General features: G+C 41.4%; 1 protein-coding gene across 2 annotated transcripts in view; it reads right to left on the reverse strand.

Annotated features, from left to right (window-relative positions):
• Positions 1-1595: 1595 nt before the first annotated feature.
• The window catches only part of LOC139932257 (putative G-protein coupled receptor 141), a 41381-nt gene continuing 19509 nt past the window's right edge, over positions 1596-23467 (reverse strand). Inside the window, exons 2-4 of one of the 2 annotated variants that reach the window (XM_078287468.1) lie at positions 4840-5227; positions 2902-3158; positions 1596-2654 (exon numbers count right to left, since the gene is read on the reverse strand). In XM_078287468.1, the coding sequence (XP_078143594.1) occupies positions 2311-2654; positions 2902-3158; positions 4840-5114 (876 nt within the window). In that variant the 5' untranslated portion in view covers positions 5115-5227 and the 3' untranslated portion in view covers positions 1596-2310. Of the gene's footprint in view, positions 2655-2809; positions 3159-4839; positions 5228-23467 lie in introns of both variants that reach the window. The other variant, XM_078287467.1, reaches the window with a different exon arrangement.

The following is a 23467-nucleotide window of genomic DNA, read 5'->3' on the forward strand; positions in this document are numbered from 1 at the left end:
TCATAGTCCACGGAATACCTGTTCGTCTGGAAACCAATGTGTAACGTTGGTTCCGCTTGCGGCCAAAGAACACTACACAACTCTACTGTACTATACTGTAGGCCCTTCTAACCGTTTCTTTCTTTCTTTCTTTCTTTCTTTCTTTCTTTCTTTCTTTCTAAACATAGAATATATAAGAACTATACATATTATGGTATAGAAAATAAAATAACTTAAAAATGCCAGGCGTTTCATACATAGCTTTCTTATTCTTTCGTATTTTATACAAAGTAGTGCCGTACATTTTCATTTCATTTATAAAATGCAAAAAAAATGTCTGGGACCATTTGTTCTTATGTGTATGAATTTTACCCATTATAAGCGACTGGACAAAATAATTAATATCTTTATCTGAGTCAAATGATTAATTATAGATTATTAATCAAGTTTAGATTATTGATATATTAATATGCAATATACAATAAATATACTACACTATAATTGGTATATGAATAAATCGTAGTATCAAAACCATTCACTGAAATAATATGTCCAGTTAATGGACATGGTGACAAATTAATACAATTTTAATGTTAAAACTTAAATTTATAAGAGGTAATCATGTTGAAGCCCTTTGCACATATCCACTATTTATTGTATAATATTATGGTTTTTGTAAATTATGTGATTACATGTTAGCCCTGTACCTGTTAAACCACGTATGCTCAGACAAGAGATCACAATTTCAAATATATCAAAAAAAGGTTAAAAGGTTCTTTAAAAGTTTAAAAATAAGAATCAACTGAAAGAGGAGAATGAACATCATACCAAATGCAGTAAATTTTAAACAATATTTACAAACAATATTTACTTTCTATGCCTCAAGGTCACACGGCTTTAGAACTAGCTTCATGCATTTGAAGTAGGACAACAGAGGGAAAACACAATGGCTCCTGTGCAGAACACATGAATGATTTGAATAAATATTAAACATTAGTGATAATAATACATTTAATAGATCTTAAATAGATCAGTGTTGATCTAAAGTTAAAGATAAGGACTTGTTCTATAAAAATATTTGATCAAATTTCTTAACTTCTTAACTTAAATTTTAAGACATGGTTTGACCCAGTTTCAAGAATCAGTGAACTATAAAAATATACTGAAGATGTTGTCAGTTGTTGACCACAATGTTGTCTGTCTTTCTTTTTCCATTCCACAGAAATCATATAGACAATATTGGATAAATTATTTAAAATTTTGAATGCAACTTCCTTTAATATGCTGCTTATACAATATTTATTTAGGATTTTCCAATGTTTGGTCCACTGTATATCTTTATATAGAGAATCTTGCATGTGGAAAAGTAGTCTGATAAGGTATTCCTCGTCTGTTTATTGCTGTATCTATTCTTTAAAACATTAATTTTTCCTACGAACAGATTGTTTCATACACCAATATTATTTATACAGCAAGAGAGTTTTGATGGGAAAAAATGTGTTTATAAGCTAAAACCCAAGCCAAAAGTACCTGTTTATGAAAATTTGACTATTTGACTAATTACCAATTTACTTTAAGGTACTATTTAGTATCAATATCTAGTACTTCAAGACCACCTTGTTCAAGACTATTCCTATGAACATCGCTATTGTTTAACAATTTGCATGCCTGTTCTTGGGACACACCCCTATAATGCCTCCTGTACAAAATATCAAATTACAAATCAATTTGGTGATTCAGAAGGGAGCATTATGACAGTGTGTAGACTCCATCCTTTATTTTCTCCTTTTTTTCCCCCGCCTTTGACAGTTGTAGTGACAAACAGGAAATATTGAGAGAGAGAGAGGGATGACATGCGACAAAAGTCCTGTGCCGGATTCGAACCAAAGGCGTCACAGACATAGAGCGCGCCCTAGACCACCGAGCCACCGGGACACCCCCCCTCTTTTCTTTTTTTTCACCATTTTCACCATGGTTCGCACCCTAGACCACTGAGCCACCACTCTCTCCTATTCCATCCTTCTATTAACATACATTATTTGCATAGTGGTAATATATGGAGCACTGTATCATTTTGCAGTTCCTTATGCTTGGAAAGCCTAGCATAACAAAATGAAGTTTGGACTGATTCTCATATTCAGCTCTTTCTTCATGTGTTCTTAACTGGTATGAACACCAAAGAAGAAGAGCACAGACAAGTCCATCATACTTTGCCAAAGTTACAGAGACTTGAGCTAGGCGGAGGGGAGGCAGAACTTTTTTCTTTAGATATTCCAAACATATTCAGCTACAAATGCTTGGTTTTTCACTCCACTTAGTCTTTCATTCCACTCAGATGCAATCCAATTGTAAGGTAGAGAAGCTGGTGATTTTGCTGTACGTCATAAGAGGCAGCTGCAGTGCCCAGCCCGGCAGGGGCTGTTGGATCCCCTCCCCACAAAAGTCAGCATGTCCAAGCAGCTCAGAGTAGTGACGGCCAGGAAGACCTCGTTGACTCCCTCCAGACTTGCCTGGTCCCGCATGTTCTTCACATAAAAGATCCTGAACACGTTGTACGGCACAAAGCACACTACCAACACTGCCACAAAGCACAGGCTCTTCACTTGAGCCCAGAACTCCTGGTGGGAGAATGTCAGGTTCCCGTGGGTTCTGTAGACCTGGGCTAGTATCCAGATCTAGAATAGAAGAGAACTTTTTTAAGTAGACTGTCGGGACATTATCCCAGCCTATATCCAAACATACAATCTGTACCAGGCGCAGGGTATAAAAGCAAGCATGAAGATTCATATTCAGACAGGCAGTGCTATAAAAAGTAAAAGCAGGCACTGACCTGGCACCAGGTCAAAGCCAAGGTAATAATGATGATGATACTGCTCAGGATGTAGTTGAAAATAGCCACTGCTGGCTCATTCAGTTCCCCACCAAAACGGAAACACTGGTACGTGTCTGTTGATGTGGTGTTGTCGCTATCCGTCGACCCATACTCCAGGATTGCCACAGGGAGAGCGACTATCAGCATTAGAAGCCAAACAGCAATGCTAGCACCGACCGCGTGTAGTGTCCGGTAGAACTCCATGCGGTCACTCTGCTTGTAGAATGCAAGGTAACGGATCACCAGAATGATGATGTAAAACATGAAGGCCAAGTACATGTGGGCATGGATCATACCACTCACCACCCTGTAACAATGAACAGCAATTACTGGTATGAAACCTCTGCTCTCTTAAAGGATAAGGCCGGTGTTTTTTAATGCATTGCTTACCATCAACAAATCCTATGAAAATAACAAAATCAGCAATGATTTTGTTTTGCCAACAAATCTCGTCCATGTAGCCGGTGCCCAATGAAGCCATGTCCCAGCAGCCATAGAACTCCATTGTATTAAAAAAACGATTTAAAACATGTCAAAGAGCCATGCCGTTGCTCTGGGCAGCATATTTCATCATCACGATGCACCGGGCCAGCCGACTTTTTCCTCAAACAACTTAATAAGCCGACTGTAAACACTTTGCGATCTCAGGAAAGTAGTTCCGTAGCACCGAAAATAGTCCCCGATGTAATGAAGAATTTGTTCCCATTTGAATTTGATTTGGTAATAACTACAATAGCTTGACTTTTCGTGGTAACAGTTAACGATTTTTAAAATTGAAACTATGTCTTTGTGAGCTGTATTTCAAGGTTTTTAGCTTACAATTGGAGCCAATGACTTCCGCGTTGACGGCTAAAAACGGTACGTGGGAAGTCAGAAAGTAATGGGAATAGAGCAAACGCATTGTTGATTTTGTTATTTTCATAGGATTTGTTGACAGTAAGCAATGCATTAAAAAACACCGGCCTTATCCTTTAAGGAGCTAGAGACATCTCACATATGTTTCATATGATGAAGCATTATATAAACAAGTCTAGTAAGGGCCCACAGCAAACACAGGTTACATGTGGCTCTTTCATTTGAATTAGTTGACATCTCATATGAAATTACTTGTGAAAAAGGGTGTACTACTTAAGGCTGTGAATAGATAGGACTTTTTTTTCTCCTGCATCTGTGAGCGTCACTAGTAACAGAGAGGTCAAAGGGCTATCATTCTGGTTGCTATACAACACGTTTGACTACAGCTTGCAAGCTATCTAATTAGCGTTAGCTAGCTAACCCGAAGTAACAACGGGGATAAAATTGTTGAAATTAAAACTGGACAAGAGAAAGTTAGTGATTGCTCTGCTTGCTGTTGAAGAAGAAGCTGAGGAGCCCATTCTGAAACGGAGGATGTGGGTACAGAGGAATTTAATTGGTCATTGGTCATGTGACCCTTACAATACACCACCATTAGGCAATTCCATAGTCAAAGATTCAATACAGTCAAACCCATTACATTTTCTTTACCAAATAAATATTCACAAATATACACGCAAATAATATACAAAAATAATCTTATATAGTAAACTAGAAAAATAGAATCACACATAAATGCACATAATGCCATGTGTATGGATATCCACAATCTAATTCAGTTCCTATCTCATAAAAATGGCCTTAGATCAAGTGTCATTAACGGGACATAACTGTTATAAAACGGGGTTATTTCCTAGTGATTGACAGGTCGCCTGTCCAGTGATCAACAGGTCGCCGATTATTGGCCAATAGTAGCCGGCGCTGTGGCTCTGCGGACAACCCTTGGCTTCGCTCTGGCTCCAAAAAATGTCAACATGGCGGTGATTATAAACCCAACCTTTTGGCTTCAGAATGGGTGACGTCACACTCACTACGTCCATCTTTTTTCACAGTCTATGGTATAAACCCAGACGGAAAAGGTGGATTTACTCCATATACCTTCATTTATACCACAACTGCTCTACAGTACCCACCTGCAGAAGCCTTGACCTAGCCGCCAGTCCCCAGAGACGTAGGAGTAGATCCTAAAAGGAACAGTGAGGAGGAAAAGGATGTGGACAATGATGAGGTTGATGACAGCCGTGGTGGTGACGGACCTCACGTTGGACTGCAGGATGTTAATCATCAATGACATGCTGATGCTGCCTCCCACTAACACCAGGGTATAGATGGAGAGCAGAGCCCATCTGTAGGTGTCAGGCAGGGCGGTGGAGTTGTTCAGCACCGCAGATCTAGCAGTCACTTCCATTTCACCTTGATTGGTCTAGTTAAGTTGTCTTGTCATCTCTTTTCTCTTCTCTGCTCAGCTCTCCTCTCCTCATCTCCTTTCACCTCCTCTTGTTCCTCTCTTCTCTTCAGGCTCTAAAATAAGAGACAAGAGATTGACGTTAGTATGTACTGAGAGTTTGAGCCATGCGCAAAGCCTATTAGTTATTTTTAGACTTAAAGGGGTATTAAGTAAACTATGACCATAGAGCCAGTAGGAATTGCAACATCAGCATGAGTTGTCTCCTCCTACACAAGTGACTGAGCTATGGTGGCTTGTAACTGACACAGTCACATTTTCACCGAAGTTTTGAGACATCCAATATGGATGTCCTGGAGACAGTTTTTAGGAGAGATAATTTCATTGAAGTTTTTAATTCGGTCACAGCTTAAATAGATCTGTGTATCATCTGCATAAAAGTGGAAAATTATATTTTGTGTGTGTATGAGATGTCCTAAAGGCAGCATGAAAATGGAAAATAAAATTGGACCAAGTACCGTACCCTGAGGAACCCCGCAGAGCAGTTTTGAAGTGGAAGACCTAGAGTCGCCAATACCCATACTAAAAGTCCTTGTTTAGTAGATAGGACTTGAACCAGTCGAGACTTGAGCCAGAGACATCTACTCAGTGCTCAAGACAGCCAAGGAGTATAGCATGGTCAACTGTGTCAGATAACATAACCCTAAGGAGAGTAGTTTCAGTACTGTGGTGAGCCCTAAAACCTGACTGAAATCTGTCAAACAGTTTTCATTCAAGAAGTTGATTTGCAACAACTTTGTCAAGGACCTTTGCTAGGAAGAGAAGTCTTGAGATTGGTCTGAAATTGTTAAGATCATTAGGATCAAGAGTTGGCTTTTTTAACAGAGGTTGAATCAGAGCATTTTTGTAAAACATAGGAACAGTAACCGTGGAAAGTGAACCACTTATAGCTTGCAGAATAAAAGGACTGATTGTATTAGAAACTTGAGTTGAAAGAAAGCAGCACACCAATATAATAATAAAAAAGAATATAACAAAGAAGACGTCACCTCATTTTCACCAATTTATTTTTTGGCCTTGACTGCTAATGCGTTTCGGTATTACACCTTCATCAGAGCATCAAGACAATAAGTCACAACGCTTTCTATATATACTGCACAAATCAGTGTAACAAGCTGCACCGGCCGGGGGCAGTGCCCTAAATCGAAGCCACTTACAAAAAAGAAAAAAGTGTATAATACACAGAAAAGAGATATACATATATATATATATATATATATATATATATATATATATATATACATATAGGCCTATAGATGATGCAAGATAAGACTCAATGGGTTACCACAGTAAGTAAAAACTGATAAACTGATTTATTGATGATATTATTTTGTTTTGGACATCTTCCCAGTCAGAGTTGGATAAATTTGTAACCTATCTAAATAATACCACCACATTTCTGAAATTCACCATGGAATGTAGCCCCTCTATTGTTAATTTTCTAGACTCCATGAACAAGATTCAGACAACAATCTACCGTAAACCAATGACACATAACACTATTCTCCATTATGGAAGTAATCATCCCTCTCATCTTAAAAGTAACAGTCCCGTAGGGCAGTTCCTAAGACTGAAGCGCAACTGTTCTACCAGTGAAGAATTTGAATGTCAGGCTGAACAATTGGGCCAGAGATTTACTGAGAGAGACTACCCCCAAACTGTAATTCAGTGCGCAAGAAACACCCCACGTTCTACATTAATGTCAAATAAGAGGAAGGTGGACCGCGATGAGAGACTCTGTTTTGTCACCGAGTTCAATCACTGTGCAGGTACAATAAAAAATATAATTTCTAAACATTGGCATATCTTGCAGACTTAAGCGATGCTCCAGTCAATAATAAAAAAAAACCTGCATGTAACATTCCGAAGAGCGCGTACAATCAAAGACACCTTAGTCCATTCTTCTCAAAAGTCAGAATGCACCACTTGGCTGTCACTTAATGGTAATTATAGATGTGGGAGCTGGGCCCAGTGCAACAACACCACTAACTGTAAATATTTTTCTCACTGGACGCAAATATTTTCACAGACAATTTATCAATTGCAAATCCACAAATGTGATATATATGCTTACCTGTCCATGTGGTAAGGCCTATATTGGTCAGACAAAAAGGCCTTTAAAAATTCGTATTTCAGAACATAAAACTGCGATACGCACCGGCAACATGGATTACGCAATGGCCAAACACTATCTTGAGGTTAAACACGGTCCACCTTCCTCTTTGAGATTTGTTGCACTTGAACAAGTCATTTCTGCCAGAGGGGGCAACCTTCCAAAAATGCTCACACAGAGAGAGATGTTTTGGATTGATAAATTTAATACTATGTGTCCTACTGGTCTTAATGATGATTTCTCGTTTCTAATGCTTTCTCTAACTTGAGTTGTATGTCTTGAATGTTCTTACTGGCCTCAATGATGATTTTTCATTCAGGTGCTCTCTCTAATTTGAATTGAGTGTCTTGAATGTCCTTACTGGCCTTTATGATTATTTTTCTTCCCCCAATTTGAATTGAATATCTTGAATGTTTTTGTCCAGGAGCAACCCAATGATATTTAGTTGCTTTTTGGGGCCTATTTATCTTCATTATCTTCATTATCTTCTGATTTTAATGATTTATGTGTAGGCATATATCTTTTTGTCTTGCACAGATGTGTTATGTTTGTACATGTATACGTAGGATATTCATATGTGTATGTGTGTGTATATATGTTTTTCCTTATAGTCTGTGTTGTAGATTGGATTTACTGACCGATGCGTATTCAGGTATCGCAGTTTACTTATTGTGGTAACCCACTGGGTCTTATCTTGCATCATATATATATATATACATATACATATGTCTCATACATATACATATGTAGCAGTCATGGCCAAAAAATAAATTGGTGAAAATGAGGTGACGTCTTCTTTGTTATATTTAGGGGTCCCAGCACCGAAGGTGCTAGAACCCTATTGTATTTGTAAGGATTCTTCTTATTATTTTTCTCCACTAAAAGTATGTGCAGCTCAGAAACCGTAAGTCCCAGAGCAACCACATTTGGCAGGTGGGTTCCTATGGCCCCCCACTACTCAGGCAAGGCCATTCACCCATGTTGACCAGATGGTGGCGCTATAACAAGCAACTTTACGTTTTGGCCTATAACTTCTGAACCGTAGGTCGTAGAATCAAAATTCCTTTCCCACTGGATTCCTTGGGTCATTCCGCATCGATCTATGCATAGGCCACGCCCATTTCCGTCTACTATAATTTCCGCCATCTTGAATTTTGTCCGAAACTCTTTTTTCGCTACTCCTCCTAGGCCGTTCATCCGATTCACACAAAACTTATGTGTGCAGAATCTTGGGACCATCCTCTTTCAAATTTGCATAAAGGTTATTGATAGGTCAAATGGTTTGGCTTTTATCGTCCAATAAACTTTAACAAAACACGCCATAACACTAAATTGCCCATAACTCATTAACCATTCATCGAATTAAGCCAAAATTTGTAACACATGTTGAGAAGTGTTGCTTGAGCATGCCCCCAAAAGCATTTGGAATTCCATCACTAGTGGGCGCTATAAATGCAAAAAGTTTATATCTCGTAATCGGCTATATGTATTCTTACAAAATTCGGTTTGCACGATCTAGGGTCATGACTCAGTCGGTGCATAAAATTTTATAATGATTGATTAAAGTGGGCGTGGCTTATTACAACAAATCTAAATTTCTAGACATTTCACATTCCAAAATTCAAAAAATCTAAATACATCACCTGTACGTCCTACAGAGCTGACATTTTTTCAGCACATCCACTGAATTGTGACAAAAGTTTGCCTCACTGCAACCTATGGTCAATTCAGAAGTCCGTCACTCTATATTTTTCAAAATATGCAAAATCAATTAACATCTATATCTCCACAAGTCTTCATGCATATGCTACCAAAATTGACACAGACATTCTCTAGATGGTAGATATCAAGTGTGTCAAATGGTGTTCAGATCGGTCAAACTGTGAGTCTGCAGTGATATTTAGTATCTTACTGTAATTAATACTGTATGCACATCATTTTCTATTTCACCAAATGTTTGATCAAACTTCACCAAAATATCTGACAATACACCCGAAACCAGCAGAATGATGTGTGCTTTTTTTCAGAATTTTATCACTAACATTTTGACTGTTGTAAGCGTGTAAATAGACAAAAATACTCCAGTTTTGCACATGTGATGAGATTGCCTCAACTTGTGAGAAGGTGTGTGGAAACCATGTCTCCCCTGCTGTCTAATATTAGAAACATTCCGAGTAAAGAAGTGAGAAATCCTGTGAGAAGTGAGAAATCCTGGGAAATCTCTCAGGAGAAGCATGATTAAATGGATCAGAGGGAGCATCGATGGCACGACTCACAACGTTAAACAGCACTTTAGGCTTGGAATGATTATTCTCAATGAGGTTGGCAAAATAAGCACATCTGGAATTTTTAACCTCTGCATTATAGCGTTTCATCAAAATCCACAGATTATCTAAATGAGCGGGAATCTTGGAGGCCTTCCAGAGACACTCTGCCTTGCGCCAATCACATTTTAATGCTTGAATATGCTCATTTATCCAAGGCAAAGAGGTTTGGACTTTCTGAGCCTATAAGGTGCCATATCATCTAAGATGGAGACGCAGCTGTTATTAAAATTATTTAATAACTCATCAGCAGAGGATGAGGGCTCTAAATTACCTAGAAAGTTGTTAAAGGCAATAGTGAATTTAGCAGCAGAGGTGGAGTTAAAAATTCTAGACCATGTTTGATTACAAGAGCTTATAATACAGAGAGGCAAAGCCATATAAAACAGGGTACAATAGTGGCCAGAAATGTAAGCATCTAAGCACATTAAATTGCTAAGCCATAACACCAAGTCAATAGTGTGACCCTTGGAGTGAGTGGGACAGTGAGAGCACGTGCTAAATTGAGGTTAAAGGATAACGCTGGTGTTTTTTAATGCATTTCTTACCGTCAACAAATCCTATGAAAATAACAAAATCAGCAATGAATTTATTTTGCCAACAAGTCTCATCCGTGTAGCCGATGTCCAATACAGCCATGTCCCAGCAGCCATAGAACTCCATTGTATTAAAAAAAGTATTAAACACGTCACAGAGCCATGCTGTTGCTCTGGGCAGCATATTTCATCATCACAATGCACTGGGCCGGCCGACTTTTTCCTCAAACAACTTAATAAGCCGACCGTAAACACATTTGCGATCTCAGGAAAGTAGTTCTGTAGCACCGAAAATAGTTCCCGGCGTAATGAAGAATTTGTTCCCATTTGAATTTGATTTGGTAATAACTACAATAGCCTGACTTTTCATGGTAACAGTTAGCAATTTTTAGGGGTCCAAGCACGTAGTGCTGGAAACCTATTGTTTTTGCTGGAATTCTTTTTCTTTCTTTCTTTCTTTCTTTCTTTTTCTCCCCTAAAAGTGTCTGCAGCTCAGAAACCGTAAGTCCTACAGCAACCATATTTGGCAGGTGGGCTCCTATGGCCCCCCACTACTCAGGCAAGGCAGCCCACGCATATTGGCCAGATGATGGCGCTATAACAAGCAACTTTATGTTTTGGCCAATAACTTCTGAACCATGTATCGTAGACTGAAAATTATCGTGTCCATAGATTCTTTGGAAGGTGCCGAGTCCAACCCATATCACTTTCAATGTCCACCATATTGTATTGTCAGCCATTTTGAATTGTTTAAGAAACACTTTTTTCGCAACTCCTCCTAGGCCGTTCATCCAATTCACATGAAACTTGGTGTGGAGAATCTTGGGACCATCCTCTTTCAAAGTTGCATAAAAGTTATTGATAGGCCAAATGGTTTGGCTTTTATCGACCAATAAACTTTAATGAAACACGCCCTAACACTAAATTGGTCATAACTCATCTAATCAAGCCAAAAAAAGAACAACATGATTTTTGAAATCGTCATACCATAATTAGTAAACAGAACAAAAATTATAATGATATCTTGAAAACTGAGCGTACGGTAGATGGAAATGTGCAGCTGCAAATAGTTTGATAAATTGACAATGTGATAGTTTGATCAATCTTCATCAAACTAAAGACAAATGTCTGGACTCTCAAGATGATGTCTGTAAAGCCATGTGTAAATTGATTAATGTGGGGCACTAATACAGTTATAATATTCTTTCTGAGGCTTTCAATATGGGTTGGACTGGCACCTATGACTAATCACTTGTTCCTTTGTTTTGTTTCCCCACCATAGCACATTAAAGTGGAAGTTGGCAGAGTGGTAAAGCTCAGGTTTTTGGACCTCAAGAGTGTGAATTCAAGTCCCTGATGAAATGAGACCATTTTTGAAGTTTCATGAAAAGTAAATCAACACTAAATCACACAGTGCAGAAAACTCAAAGCAGGTGTTTGACATCATCTGTCAACGGCAAAATACCTGATTGGCATCACTGATTGGGTTGTGGCTAGATTCTCTATTCAACACATAGAGAGCAGTGCAGCAGCAGTTTTCTGGCCCATGTGACTTACCAGGGGCGATTCTAGGATCAGACCTTTAGGGGGGGCTCAGCTCCTAATGAGAATGTGACATGCATAGGCTACAGTGCCTTGCAAAAGTGTTCAACCCCCCTGCTAAATCATTAATTTCACTGGATAACAATGAATACATTCATATTTTTCTATATATGATATTTTAATTTACAACAATAATACTTTTAATGAATTACTAGTAAGTAACATGAGTTTTACACCACAAAATATTTTTTAAGAAAATGAAAAATTGAATATGCTGTTTGCAAAAGTACTGCAAACCTCAATTCAATTAGGTACACAATGTTACCTTCAGAAGCAACCTAATTAGTTGGGTGGTCTATTGTAGTGTATAATAATAATGGTTCAGAATGAACAATCATAGATTTCAATATAATACACCTGTTTTAGAGAGGACCCTCAGTTAGTTAATAAAACCTGAGGCAAAGACTCAATCATAATGACCAGAACTTTCCAAAGTAAGTAAAAGATCAAGTTATAGCAAAGCAGATATGAGGAGAAATGAACAAAACATTGTTTCAGTCTCTGAACCACATGGGGACAGTCCACCATATCATCAAGCAATTAATGAATGTGGGCAAAACAGAAGCTGCCTTGGCATTATAACTATGTGGTCTTGACTACCTGTCCACTTTCTCACCTGGTTCTTGCGCTCTCTCTCTCTCACTCTCTCTCTCTCTCTGTGACGACTCCATCCTGCTCTCTCTCCTTCTCTCCCTCTCTATCCTCCTCTCTCCCTCTTTGTGCTGTCAACCAAAAGGCAAATATAACAACCAAACAGAGTATTTATAATCTAATAAGAGGTATAAATTGATCCATATCAATTTATAACATTATTCTAATTGAATATTGGGTTGCTGTAGGCAATGCAGTCAGGTAACGTCATTTTGACCTTACTCTCTCACCTGAACCTGGCTGTTTTCTTGAAAAAAAAAAATCATATATCTATCTATGGAAAAACAGACATTTCCAATGAGTGAGGGTTTGTTCCAATGCTTCAATTCCCTGTCTATAAATGTACTGTAAATATACCATAAAGCCCAATTCTATCAAAATAAGAAACATTGTGACTACTTTAACTAAAATAATAAAGTGCATCAGTTAAAATCTCCCCAAAAGACCACCTGAAGACCTTATGACCTTGAAAAAACACTTTAGAAAACTTCAAAACTTCAAACAATCAATAACTTTTGAAAATTGGAGATTTGTGCGATTTTGCCAATTTTGATGATTGGATGACAAGCACTATTTTCTGAAAATGGCTCAGTAAAACCCACTTCTTCTTCTTCAATGTACCTGGACATCCCATACATTTTCTGAATGGTCTAGGTGTCTAGATTCTGGGTCTAGAGTTTCATGAGGCTGTGATTATCCTAGAGCTCACAATAGGTCATTTTATACAGTAAGGTCAGGTTTTAAAAAATGCTGTCATCACATTGAAATGGTTACTATGAGGCCATATTTCATCACACATGAATGCAATTGGGGTCTTTGGATTCACAAGAGTCTCAGCTTTGTAGCCATACCCAATTTCTACAATTCCATGACTGTTTAGGTACCACAGTGTGCAGAAATAGGGACAGAAAAAAAGGCGAGAATAACATCATATCACTGCATGCAGAACACTGTATCTTTAGGACCCTGGAGCTCATATACCCTATGTAGCTGACATATGTCAGACATGGCTGTAAAGCTAAGACTCTTGCGGTTCTAATGAACCCAATTTCATTCAGATATCTTGATGTGAGAGGTCAAGGGACCTGTTTGAATATAGTCATGCCCATTTACCTTTGTCAAAAACTTTGCCGACTTTGGAGCTATGTTACGCCCGCTTCCTACGTATTCGTCTGGATATCTAGTTTCCGCTAATACCGGAAGCTCCGTTCTAGCTTAAAAACTGAACTTGCGAGAGCTCGTCAAACATGGACTGCGCCGTGGACCCGGTACCGGCGGGTCCGTAGGGCTTAATTATTATTATTTTTTAGAGGGGCTGAGATGAAATTTAGGTGTGCTTGAGCACCCCTAAAAAGAGTCTAAAATCGCCAATGTGACTTACTATTGTTTTATTCGTTAATGGAGAGCACTAAAATGTTCTATAAAGTGATTAGCTCTGTCAATCTGTCAATCATAAACTGCAGTATTGTACCGCCACATACATCCCCCCAGAATTCACCATAACAGAGAAAGTCAACGTGGAGGAGGACGGATGACCCGACCCAGTTCCTGGCACAAACGCCGGGAACTGCAGGAACGCTGTTTCCAGCAGGAAACGGAAATGTCGAATGGCGAGGGAGAGGCCGAGGAGCTCCCGATCGAAGGTGCTGTACTTCCGTTCACTGGGCCGTAACTTGCGGCTGAAGAAAGCGAGCGGTTGCCAGGCACCGCCCACCCACTGCTCGTGCACTGCGCCGACGGCATAATCCGAAGCGTCCGTGGTGATGGCAATCGGGGCCGTGGGAGACGGGTGCGCCAGCATTGCGGCATTAGCCAGAGCAGTCTTAGCGTCCGTAAACGCCTTGTCCCTCTCCGCAGACCAGTCCACCGCGTGTTTGGGGGCCTTGCCTTTCAGAGCCTCGTACAGGGGTCGCATGAGTCGAGCAGCTTGGGGGATAAAGCGGTGGTAAAAGTTCACCATGCCGAGGAACTCCTGCAGGGACTTGATCGCGAGAAATTTGTGACGGCGTCCACCTTCGACGGGAGGGGGACTGCCCCGTCTTTGGTGATGCGGTGACTAAGGAAGTCGATGGTGGTCAGCCCAAACTGGCACTTGGCTGGGTTGACGATCAGCCCGTGCTGGCTGAGCCGCTTGAAGAGAGTCCGAAGGTGGGACAGGTGTTCCACTTTGGAGGTGTTGGCGACGAGGATGTCGTCCAGATAGACGAAAAGGAAAGGCAGGTCCCGTAGCACCGAGTCCATGAGGCGCTGGAAGGTCTGTGCCGCGTTCTTAAGGCCGAACGGCATGCGCAGGAACTCGAACAGTCCGAATGGGGTGATCACCGTTTTGGGGACGTCCAGCGGGTGGACGGGCATGGTGGTATCCACGAACGAGGTCCACTTTGGAAAAGATGACTTTCCCCGCCAGGTGGGTGGAAAAGTCCTGGATGTGCGGAACCGGGTAGCGGTCCGGCGTCGACACGTTGTTGAGACGGCGGTAATCGCCGCACGGGCGCCACCCGCCGTTGGGCTTCGGGGCGATGTGGAGGGGTGAAGCCCACGGGCTGTTGGAGTGGCGGATGATGCCGAGGTGCTCCATAGTCTCGAACTCCGTCCTGGCGATGGCGAGCTTGGCCGGGTCGAGGCGCCGGCCCCCCAGGCGTAGATCGGGGGGCCGGTGGTGGCGATGTGGTGTTCCACCCTGTGCTTGGCGGTGGATGACGAGAAGGTGGGCTGCGTGAGGTCCGGGAACTCGGCGAGAAGACGGAGAAACTCGTTCGTGGAGAGCATGCTAGACAGTCTGATGGAGTCTGCTCCACTGAGTGTACACGCGTATGAACTGAAGGTGACAGCGTCGATCAAGCAGCGGTGTTTGACATCCACCAGCAGTCCATAGGCGCATAGGAAATCCGCGCCGAGGAGGGAGACGGACACTTTTGCCGTGACAAAGTCCCAGCCAAACCGCTGTCCGCCGAAACACAGCGCCAAGTACCTCGTGCCGTAGGTGCGGATGGGGCTGCCGTTAGCGGCTACCATGGGGGGGCCGTGTCCGCCGGCCAGGATGTCCACTCCCGATGCGGGCGGTGGTGAAAGAGCTGGGGCAGGAAGCAGCGCAGCCGCGCAGTGTTGTTGACCAGCCAGAAAAATTTATCAGCCTCCTCGGCCAGAGCATGGCAGTCAGTGATGGCGGTGGCAGCCTGTACCTGGGAAGGCAGCTGTCGCAGGAACAGGTGGACGAAGAGGAAATCGGGTTTGTGCCCACCCAGGAGATTCAGCATCCTGTCCATGAGCTCAGACGGCTTGCTGTTGCCGAGGCCTCGCAGAGAGAAGAGCCGGCTAGCCCGCTCAGCGTCGGAAAGTTCAAAAGCTCTCAACAGGTGGGCTTTGAGTGTTTCATATTTATCCTGCAGCGGGGGAGTTTTGAGGAGGTTCACCACTCGGGATGCAGTTGAACTCCCGAGGGCCGACACCACGTAAAAGTATCTTGTGCCGTCCGCAGTGATCTCCCGAAGCGCGAACTGCGCTTCCGTCTGGGTGAACCAGGCCGAGGCCGACGATTCCCAGAACTCCGGTAGTTTGAGGGAAACTGCGTTAGTCGCCATGTTCATGAAGAGCTGTCACTGGAAACGTCCAGCAGACAAACGTCGGGGTCACCAGTGTAGAAGTGGCAGGAAAGTTGAGACGGATAACTTCTCTCTTTGAATACACCAACTTGTGTGTCATTTATTTTAACCACAGAGCAAGACAATTTACTTCGCGCTCAAAAACACAACATACGTCGAGCAGACGTCAGACTCAGAAAAACAAACTTTCTTAAAGGGACCGTGTCTCCTTAACCCTGAGAAGCACACAATATAACTGTGTGTGTTAAACATACCCAAACCACAGATTATGGTGAATAATGTCTATAGAGTCTGCCACAGTATCACAATACTTTGTACTTTGGCTCAGTAGGTAAAGCATCAGCCTTTCATGTGGAAAGTGGTGGTATCAAATCCAAGCTTGACCTTTCCGAAGTTGTCAAGAACAAGTAATAGAAAGTTTGGCCGTTGGGAATAACTTCAACAATGTGGTTGTAATGAAAAGATTATCTTGACAGAAGTCACGGGCCAACACAAACGCAGGTGTAAAGCCGTAACTAATAGACTCCATGCCCGATCTTCACAACATGTCAGTTTTTGTGTGTCTTTCTACCTTCTGTAATGTTTTGTCTATCTGTCTGTCTTTTCAAATTGTGCTTGGACCCCGCAATCGCCGCTTGCGGCTATATTTAAAATTGAAACTATGTCTTTGTGAGCTGTATTTAAAGGTTTTTAGCTTAAATTGGAGCCAATGACTTCCGGGTTGACGGCTAAAAACGGTATGTGGGAAGTCGGAAAGTAACGGGAGTAGAGCAAACGCATTGTTGATTTTGTTATTTTCATAGGATTTGTTGACGGTAAGAAATGCATTAAAAAACACCAGCATTATCCTTTAAGAAATCACGTAACGAGTTACGTAATATAACGCGTTACGTAATATTATTACTTATCTGAGTAACGAAGTAGTGTAACGAGTTACTGTTTTAAATCAAGTAATAACATTACAGTTACTTTTGTAAGTACTGTAATAATATTACTGGTTGCGACGATTCAAAGAGCAACTGAAATATATCCTCTTGTCTTTTTTCTCAGCTACTGTAGGCCTGATGTAACCTCTTGTTTGCTGTCCCCGCACACGCTCCATTTTTATTTTATTGTTTATTTTACAGGGGCAATGCACAATTTAAAAGAAATTGCACCAGAGTTAGCTTCCAGCTAATTTGCATGTTATCCCTGGGCAGGAAATGCAAACAACACACACAATCACAGGACATGCTATACAATAACAAAACACAGTACAATGTACATAAAAAAGCAGTGTATAGTAGTGACTATAGCAGAATAAAAAATATCAATACAAGGCAATCATTTGTGGTGACATGATTGAGTTGACTTAAGCCAGATCTTTAGGTTTGATTTAAAAGCTGCAAAGCTTTCGGACCGTCTGATATTGGAAGGTATGGGATTCCATTTTCCAACTATTTAACAGAAAAAGCTGATTGACCAAAGGCTGACTTTCTGAACTGTGGTACCCAGTCACCCCTCACTGAAGCTCTAGTCCCCCTAACATTGCTGTTTGGGGTAGTCAGACATCCTTTTAAGGGAGGAGGTGCAAGATCATTGACAATTGTATACATCAGACATGCATCTGAATACAATAAAAAATTATCAAAATTTAAGAAATTATATTTCCTCAGAATATTGCAGTGGTAATCCCTAGGTTTTTTATCTAACACTTTCAGGGTTTGTTTGATCACCCCACTCCTGGTACCATGTTTTGAAGCAACCACACTCACCAAGATCATTCATTCAAAAGCAACTTTACTCAGAGAACCAGTTCCTTAAATACTACAGTCTAGAGCGCCCTCTTCAGGCATTACATAAAACAACATATCAATACAGTTTGTATAGTGAGTACACTGGCTTAAGTGTAGTCACACCTGCCTGAGACCAGGTTGTAATGCAATATGACAAATGAGGAAAAATCATAGAATGAACAAAAAGCTTTACTGCTGATAAGGACAGCTGATGTCTGATGCATTTAAAATTATTTAGATTAAATTTAGCATTGCTTACAACCTTTTTAATTTGCTTTTTAAAAGACAAGTTTGAATCAATTACAATGCCTAAATATTTGAAATGTTTCACAGAAGTGATGACCTCTCCATTAAACAGGATGTCTGGATCAATTGAGTTATTTCTCCTTGTGGTTAAGTACATACAGACAGTTTTACTCATATTAAGAGTTAAACAAGAATAAGCGAGCCAATCTGACACTTTGCTCATGGCAGCTGTCAGTTTGGCTGCAGCTTGTTCTTTGGTCTTCGCATGGGTGTAGATGACTGTATCGTCAGCATACATTTGGACTTTAACATCAGAGCATACTAGAGGCAGATCATTAATATATAAACTAAATAAAATAGGTCCCAATATGGAGCCCTGCGGAACACCTATTCACCTTATTCCGCCCCGCCCACTTTTAATAGTTCGCTTTTTCCGCATTTTGTCATCCCACTTCCACTAAACTGTCACTGTCAACATCCGGTCAACTTTCGGTAGCTAGCTAAAATGACAAACACATCAAATGTTTCAAAATGGGAGCACACAGAAAACAACATAAGAAGGTCAGATGGTCTTATATTGTCCCATCCGTCGTCAGTCATAACGTGGGTAGACGATATGAAGAAGTGGCCAGAGGTAACTTATGGGGACATATTCAATTATTTCATCCTGTCTCAAGGAGTTGATGGCGAAAGTACCGAAGCCTACCAATATCTACACAGCGGGAAAGTGGGTCATGTACTGTTACACACAGAGGGCGATTTCATCTTTTTGAAGGCAGATGTGAGCCCCAGCCAGTCGAGCTGCCCGAACCACTCGGCGTGGGTGCTAGTTACCAACCTGGGATCTGTGGAGACTACTGGATGTTCGTGCATCGCTGGCTTGGGAAGGTCATGCAGTCACGCAGCCTCAATATTATGGAAGGTAAGACTCATATCTATCATGCACATTATTATTATTATTATGTATATTGTACTTGACGTTTCATGATAATTAATATCTTGCAAAGTTTGTTTGTGTTGTTAGCATAAATATATAAACATAAGTATATTAACATGTGTTTGTTGATATATACACAGCTGCTGAACTGATGACCATCTGTAGGTTAAGTATCTTGTCAAATCTCTTAATGGTACAGTGGAGCAAGGTAAGTGAATGGAGTCCAGGTAAGTATATGCAAAAGGTAAGGTAAAAGTAAGGTATGGTAGGTAACATTAAGTGTAATATTAAGTCGAATCACTCTTTATCACCTGATATGAGGAATATGCAAAAGGTAGGTAAACATCAAGTGTAATATTAATGATTATATGATTTTGGATAAAGACAACTGTGAAAGTTTTTAATTATTGTCTTTTATCTTTTGAGTATATAAACTCATCCACTATATGTCATACACTTACCTGCACTATTTATGCTCTCACATACCAATACATATTTATACTACTGTCCATACTGTATATATCTGACCTATAGTGTATTCATATCTATACTACTGTCTATACTGTACATATCTTGTCCATAGTGTATACACCGTATTCATATCATACCTCCAGCTATTTATTCTGTATATAATGTCTACTAGTAGCATTACTTGTACTTACACCAGCACTATATATTTTATACTTATGCTTATACCTGCAGTGCTTACGCGTAACTGCTGCACATGCTCATACTGTATATATCTCATATACAGTCTCTATATCTCTCAGCTCATACTGTTTCTAAATACGTTTGGTCTCAGGTCGAAAATGCAGTGTCCAGTGGGCTTACTGGCATTGCCTGCACCGATGAGCAGCGGCTCTGGAATGTGGGGACCCAGAGGAACCTTGCCCCGAAGCGGTTGATGAACATCAACCGCGCCAGGCACAGTCGTGTGTGCAAGTGAGCCCTGGCTGTCAGCAAGCCCTGATGGAGTTTTGAACTCGGAGGAACTGCTGGAGATCAACCACCGAGCCACTGATGTGCTGCTGACGCCCGAGATAAGGCCCATCCATGTACCTCTGCCTCCCACTCCTACATTTTACACCCAGGATGAGCTGAGAGAGGGTCTCAAACATCTTAAACTGCCCGTGTCAAGCCTTCTGCACAAATGTCTGAATGCTGCACAGGGACAGGAGCCAGAACAGCCTGCATCCTCACCACATGCTGACCATGATGGCACCAACATCTGCCATAGGTGTATGTTGTTTTATGACACTTTTGTGGCCATTGCTCCCAACAAATGTACAGCATTGGAGCGCGTAACCCTCGAGCAGAGTGCCTTTCACTTGTGGCATGACTCTCGTAAGGTAAGAATCACTGCAAGCACGGCAAAGAAGGTCCCCATCAGAGGCAACCCTCAAAACTACATCAGAGAGCACCTCTACCCCAGGTTCCATGGGAATGCGGCAACTCACCATGGTACAGAAAGCGAGGCATCGGCCTCCCAGTGGCTAGAGGGTTGCGGGTATGCAGTCAGCCTCAGAGGCACAGTCGTGTGTGCAAGTGAGCCCTGGCTGTCAGCAAGCCCTGATGGAGTTTTGAACTCGGAGGAACTGCTGGAGATCAAATGTCCTCTCCTTAAGGGTAATGAGTCTCTGGAGGACCTGATCAGAAGCCAGAGGTACGACGTGAAGATGGTAGAGGGGACGCCTCAGCTGCAGCCAAATGGTCCACAGGGCTTCTACATGCAAGTGCAGCTTGGCATGTTCTGCACAGGGCTGAGGGCCTGTAAGCTGCTCATCTGGGCTCCATCACAGCAAGTTTTGCTACAAGTCCCATACAATGAGCAATTCTGTGCCAAGACTGTAGCTAGACTTAAAGCCTTTTATTTTAAGTATATGCTCCCTCATGTGTCAGATGAGTTTCAGGCAGGCCGCCTGTTGCTTTCCGCAAGATACTTGCAGCTTTGTAAAGAGTGAATATTTGTTGTCACCTACTGAACTGTCTCTTTTCTCTCTCAGGAGTCAACATTGGCAAGAACAGGCATCTCATTTCAACATATTGTTGTGCCGTTTCCCCTGCACTTGACCTTGTCTGCCCCCTTGTGTCTGTCTACATGTATGTATGTATGTATGTATGTATGTGTGTATGTGTATCACGTCCCCCCCTCCCCTCTGTGTCATATGTCAATCAATGTTTGATGTTTTTTTGACTGGGGTGGGAAAAATTAGGACTTAGGATAGGATAATAGGTAACCATTTTAAATCAGTTGTGATGAGAGTTGAACAAGAGATATGTTTGTGATGTGTTTTTTAGTAAATGTTAGTTGTATAATATGTTGTAAGAAGGGAAGTGTGTTTTCGGGAGCCTCCTACTGCCCTTCATGTACAGATCATATTTCACTATTGAATTCTTATTATATGTAATAAACCAAGATGGAATTAAGTTGCAAACTTGTCGACATGACTTATTTCTTCAAATCACAAGAGTTTATTCCTCTAAATCACAAGGTTAATCTACAGAGCTCACATTGTATAGGTTTGTAAAAAAAATAACTATTTCCAAACAGGTAATATCTTGTCACATTGTATAGGTTTGTAAAAAAGAACTATTTCCAAACAGGTAATATCTTGTCACATGGTATAGGTTTGAAAAAAATAACTATTTACACTATTTAGCAAAAACACACCAAAATGTATGGCCAGAAGTGGAGCTCAGTCTGTCTCCACAAGTGGAGCGCGCCTTAACGGCAAATTTACACTCTTATTAATCTTCTACATCAGAAATGATATCACCACGAAGGTTACACAGGGCTGCACAAATTCTCAAAATTTTGTCAATTTTAGGGGCGAGGTTAATTGGAACTGTTTGAGAAATTATTTTGAAGTTTTTCAGCCGGCATATGACCCGCTCAACATGGACCCGTACATTGGCGATGCGCCTAGTGTTGGTGGTGTCTTCTTCAGAGAGTTACATGCCTCTATTGGTGAGCGCTGGAATGACAAGTTTCACCTTCCTTTCATAGAGGAGATCTTTGATGGTGAAGCCTCTGTCGGCCATGACTTCATCACCTGGACGGAGGTATTCCAGGAACCCTGAATTTATGAATTTATCACTACACCTTCCTCCATATGCTGGTGAGATGAACATGATCAGTCCACATGGTGCAATTGAGACAAGGTATTTAATGGTATTCTGGCCGTAGTAATGGCTGTAGGACTCACCTCTCGAGTCAAGGTTACGTGGCTTTTGAAGGGGTGTCTCTGAACAGTCAATCACACACGTTGTGTTTGGGTAATGTTCTCTGAAACACTGAGGCATTGTTGCCTGGACTGTCTCTCTGGGAAGCCATGGTAGGTAACACCTCATTTTCTCCTCCATGAGGTCAAGCCAGTACGAAATCACCTTACTTACAACAGATTGAGAGATGCCAAACCTTTCAGCAAGGTCCCCCTGCATTAAATTCAGATGCAGATTCATCAGGGTCATCAGGAGCTGATCCCAGGGGTGTGGCTGGAAGCTGTTGTTGTACCCTTTGGTAAGGTCCTCGGCCACAGAATGGAATGCATCCAATGAAACCCTGTGTAGAGCTGACAAAGGTGGTTGCTCCTCAGCAGAGTTATGTACAACGCAGCCGGCACAACGCACTGTGTTCCCATATCAGATGTAGGGGGCCTCAGGTGGAGTGGTGTTTTTGAAGTGTAGTTGTGGTCAGAGACAGATGGATCCTCCCATTGTGTTTCTGCATCACAGTGTGTAGGCATGTCGACGTGGTCATCCTCACAGTTGAACCGGAACTGGATAACCGGAACCGGAATATATATATGGTGACACTAACACGTTTGATTTTCCCCGGGTTTAATTGTCCTCCAGCGGTAAAAATGGCTTCGCCAGCTAAGCGTAACCGCTTTTAAAACCTTCTGGAAGCTGTCAGATTGTGCTGTGAGACAGAATCTGCAAGTTACGAAGACATTGTGAGTTGAAGTCTTTCGATCGAAATCGCTTGTTCTTGTTCGATAAAACAAGACACAAGATCACCTTCACTAAACAGCGGGACCTACCTGGCTCTCACCGCCGCAGACAGGCGCTGTTTTCCGGGAGGCAGTGCGCTGAAGAGTTGGTACGGAGGATTGATCGGGTTGCCGCGACTTTTCTCCATATAAGTTTGGCAACTTTTTCCTTATTTGTTTGGCGACTATTATTGTCTGATCTTATTACTGTGTGGGTTGAAGCACTGGAGGTTTTGTATGTATTTTGAAAGCTTATTGTTAGCCAAGATAGGAAGGATCTGTTTTGTTGTCATACTGTGAATGTTGACCCTGAAGTAAGGAGACGCCCTGTATTTGGTACCAAATTAAAGGGGAAGTTGTGTTTTTTTACATGGATGATTGTCAATTTCTTTTTATTTTTGAGTTATAGCTGTTTGTTTGGAGTGAGCAAGGAAATGCAGCAACATTCTAGAATTCTACTGGGGTCTAGAGGGTTAAAAAAGCAGCTTTGAAAATTATTTTGCCTACACACAATGTTG

Source organism: Centroberyx gerrardi, chromosome 13, assembly GCF_048128805.1.
Source record: "Centroberyx gerrardi isolate f3 chromosome 13, fCenGer3.hap1.cur.20231027, whole genome shotgun sequence".
Classification (NCBI taxonomy): Eukaryota; Metazoa; Chordata; class Actinopteri; order Beryciformes; family Berycidae; genus Centroberyx; species Centroberyx gerrardi.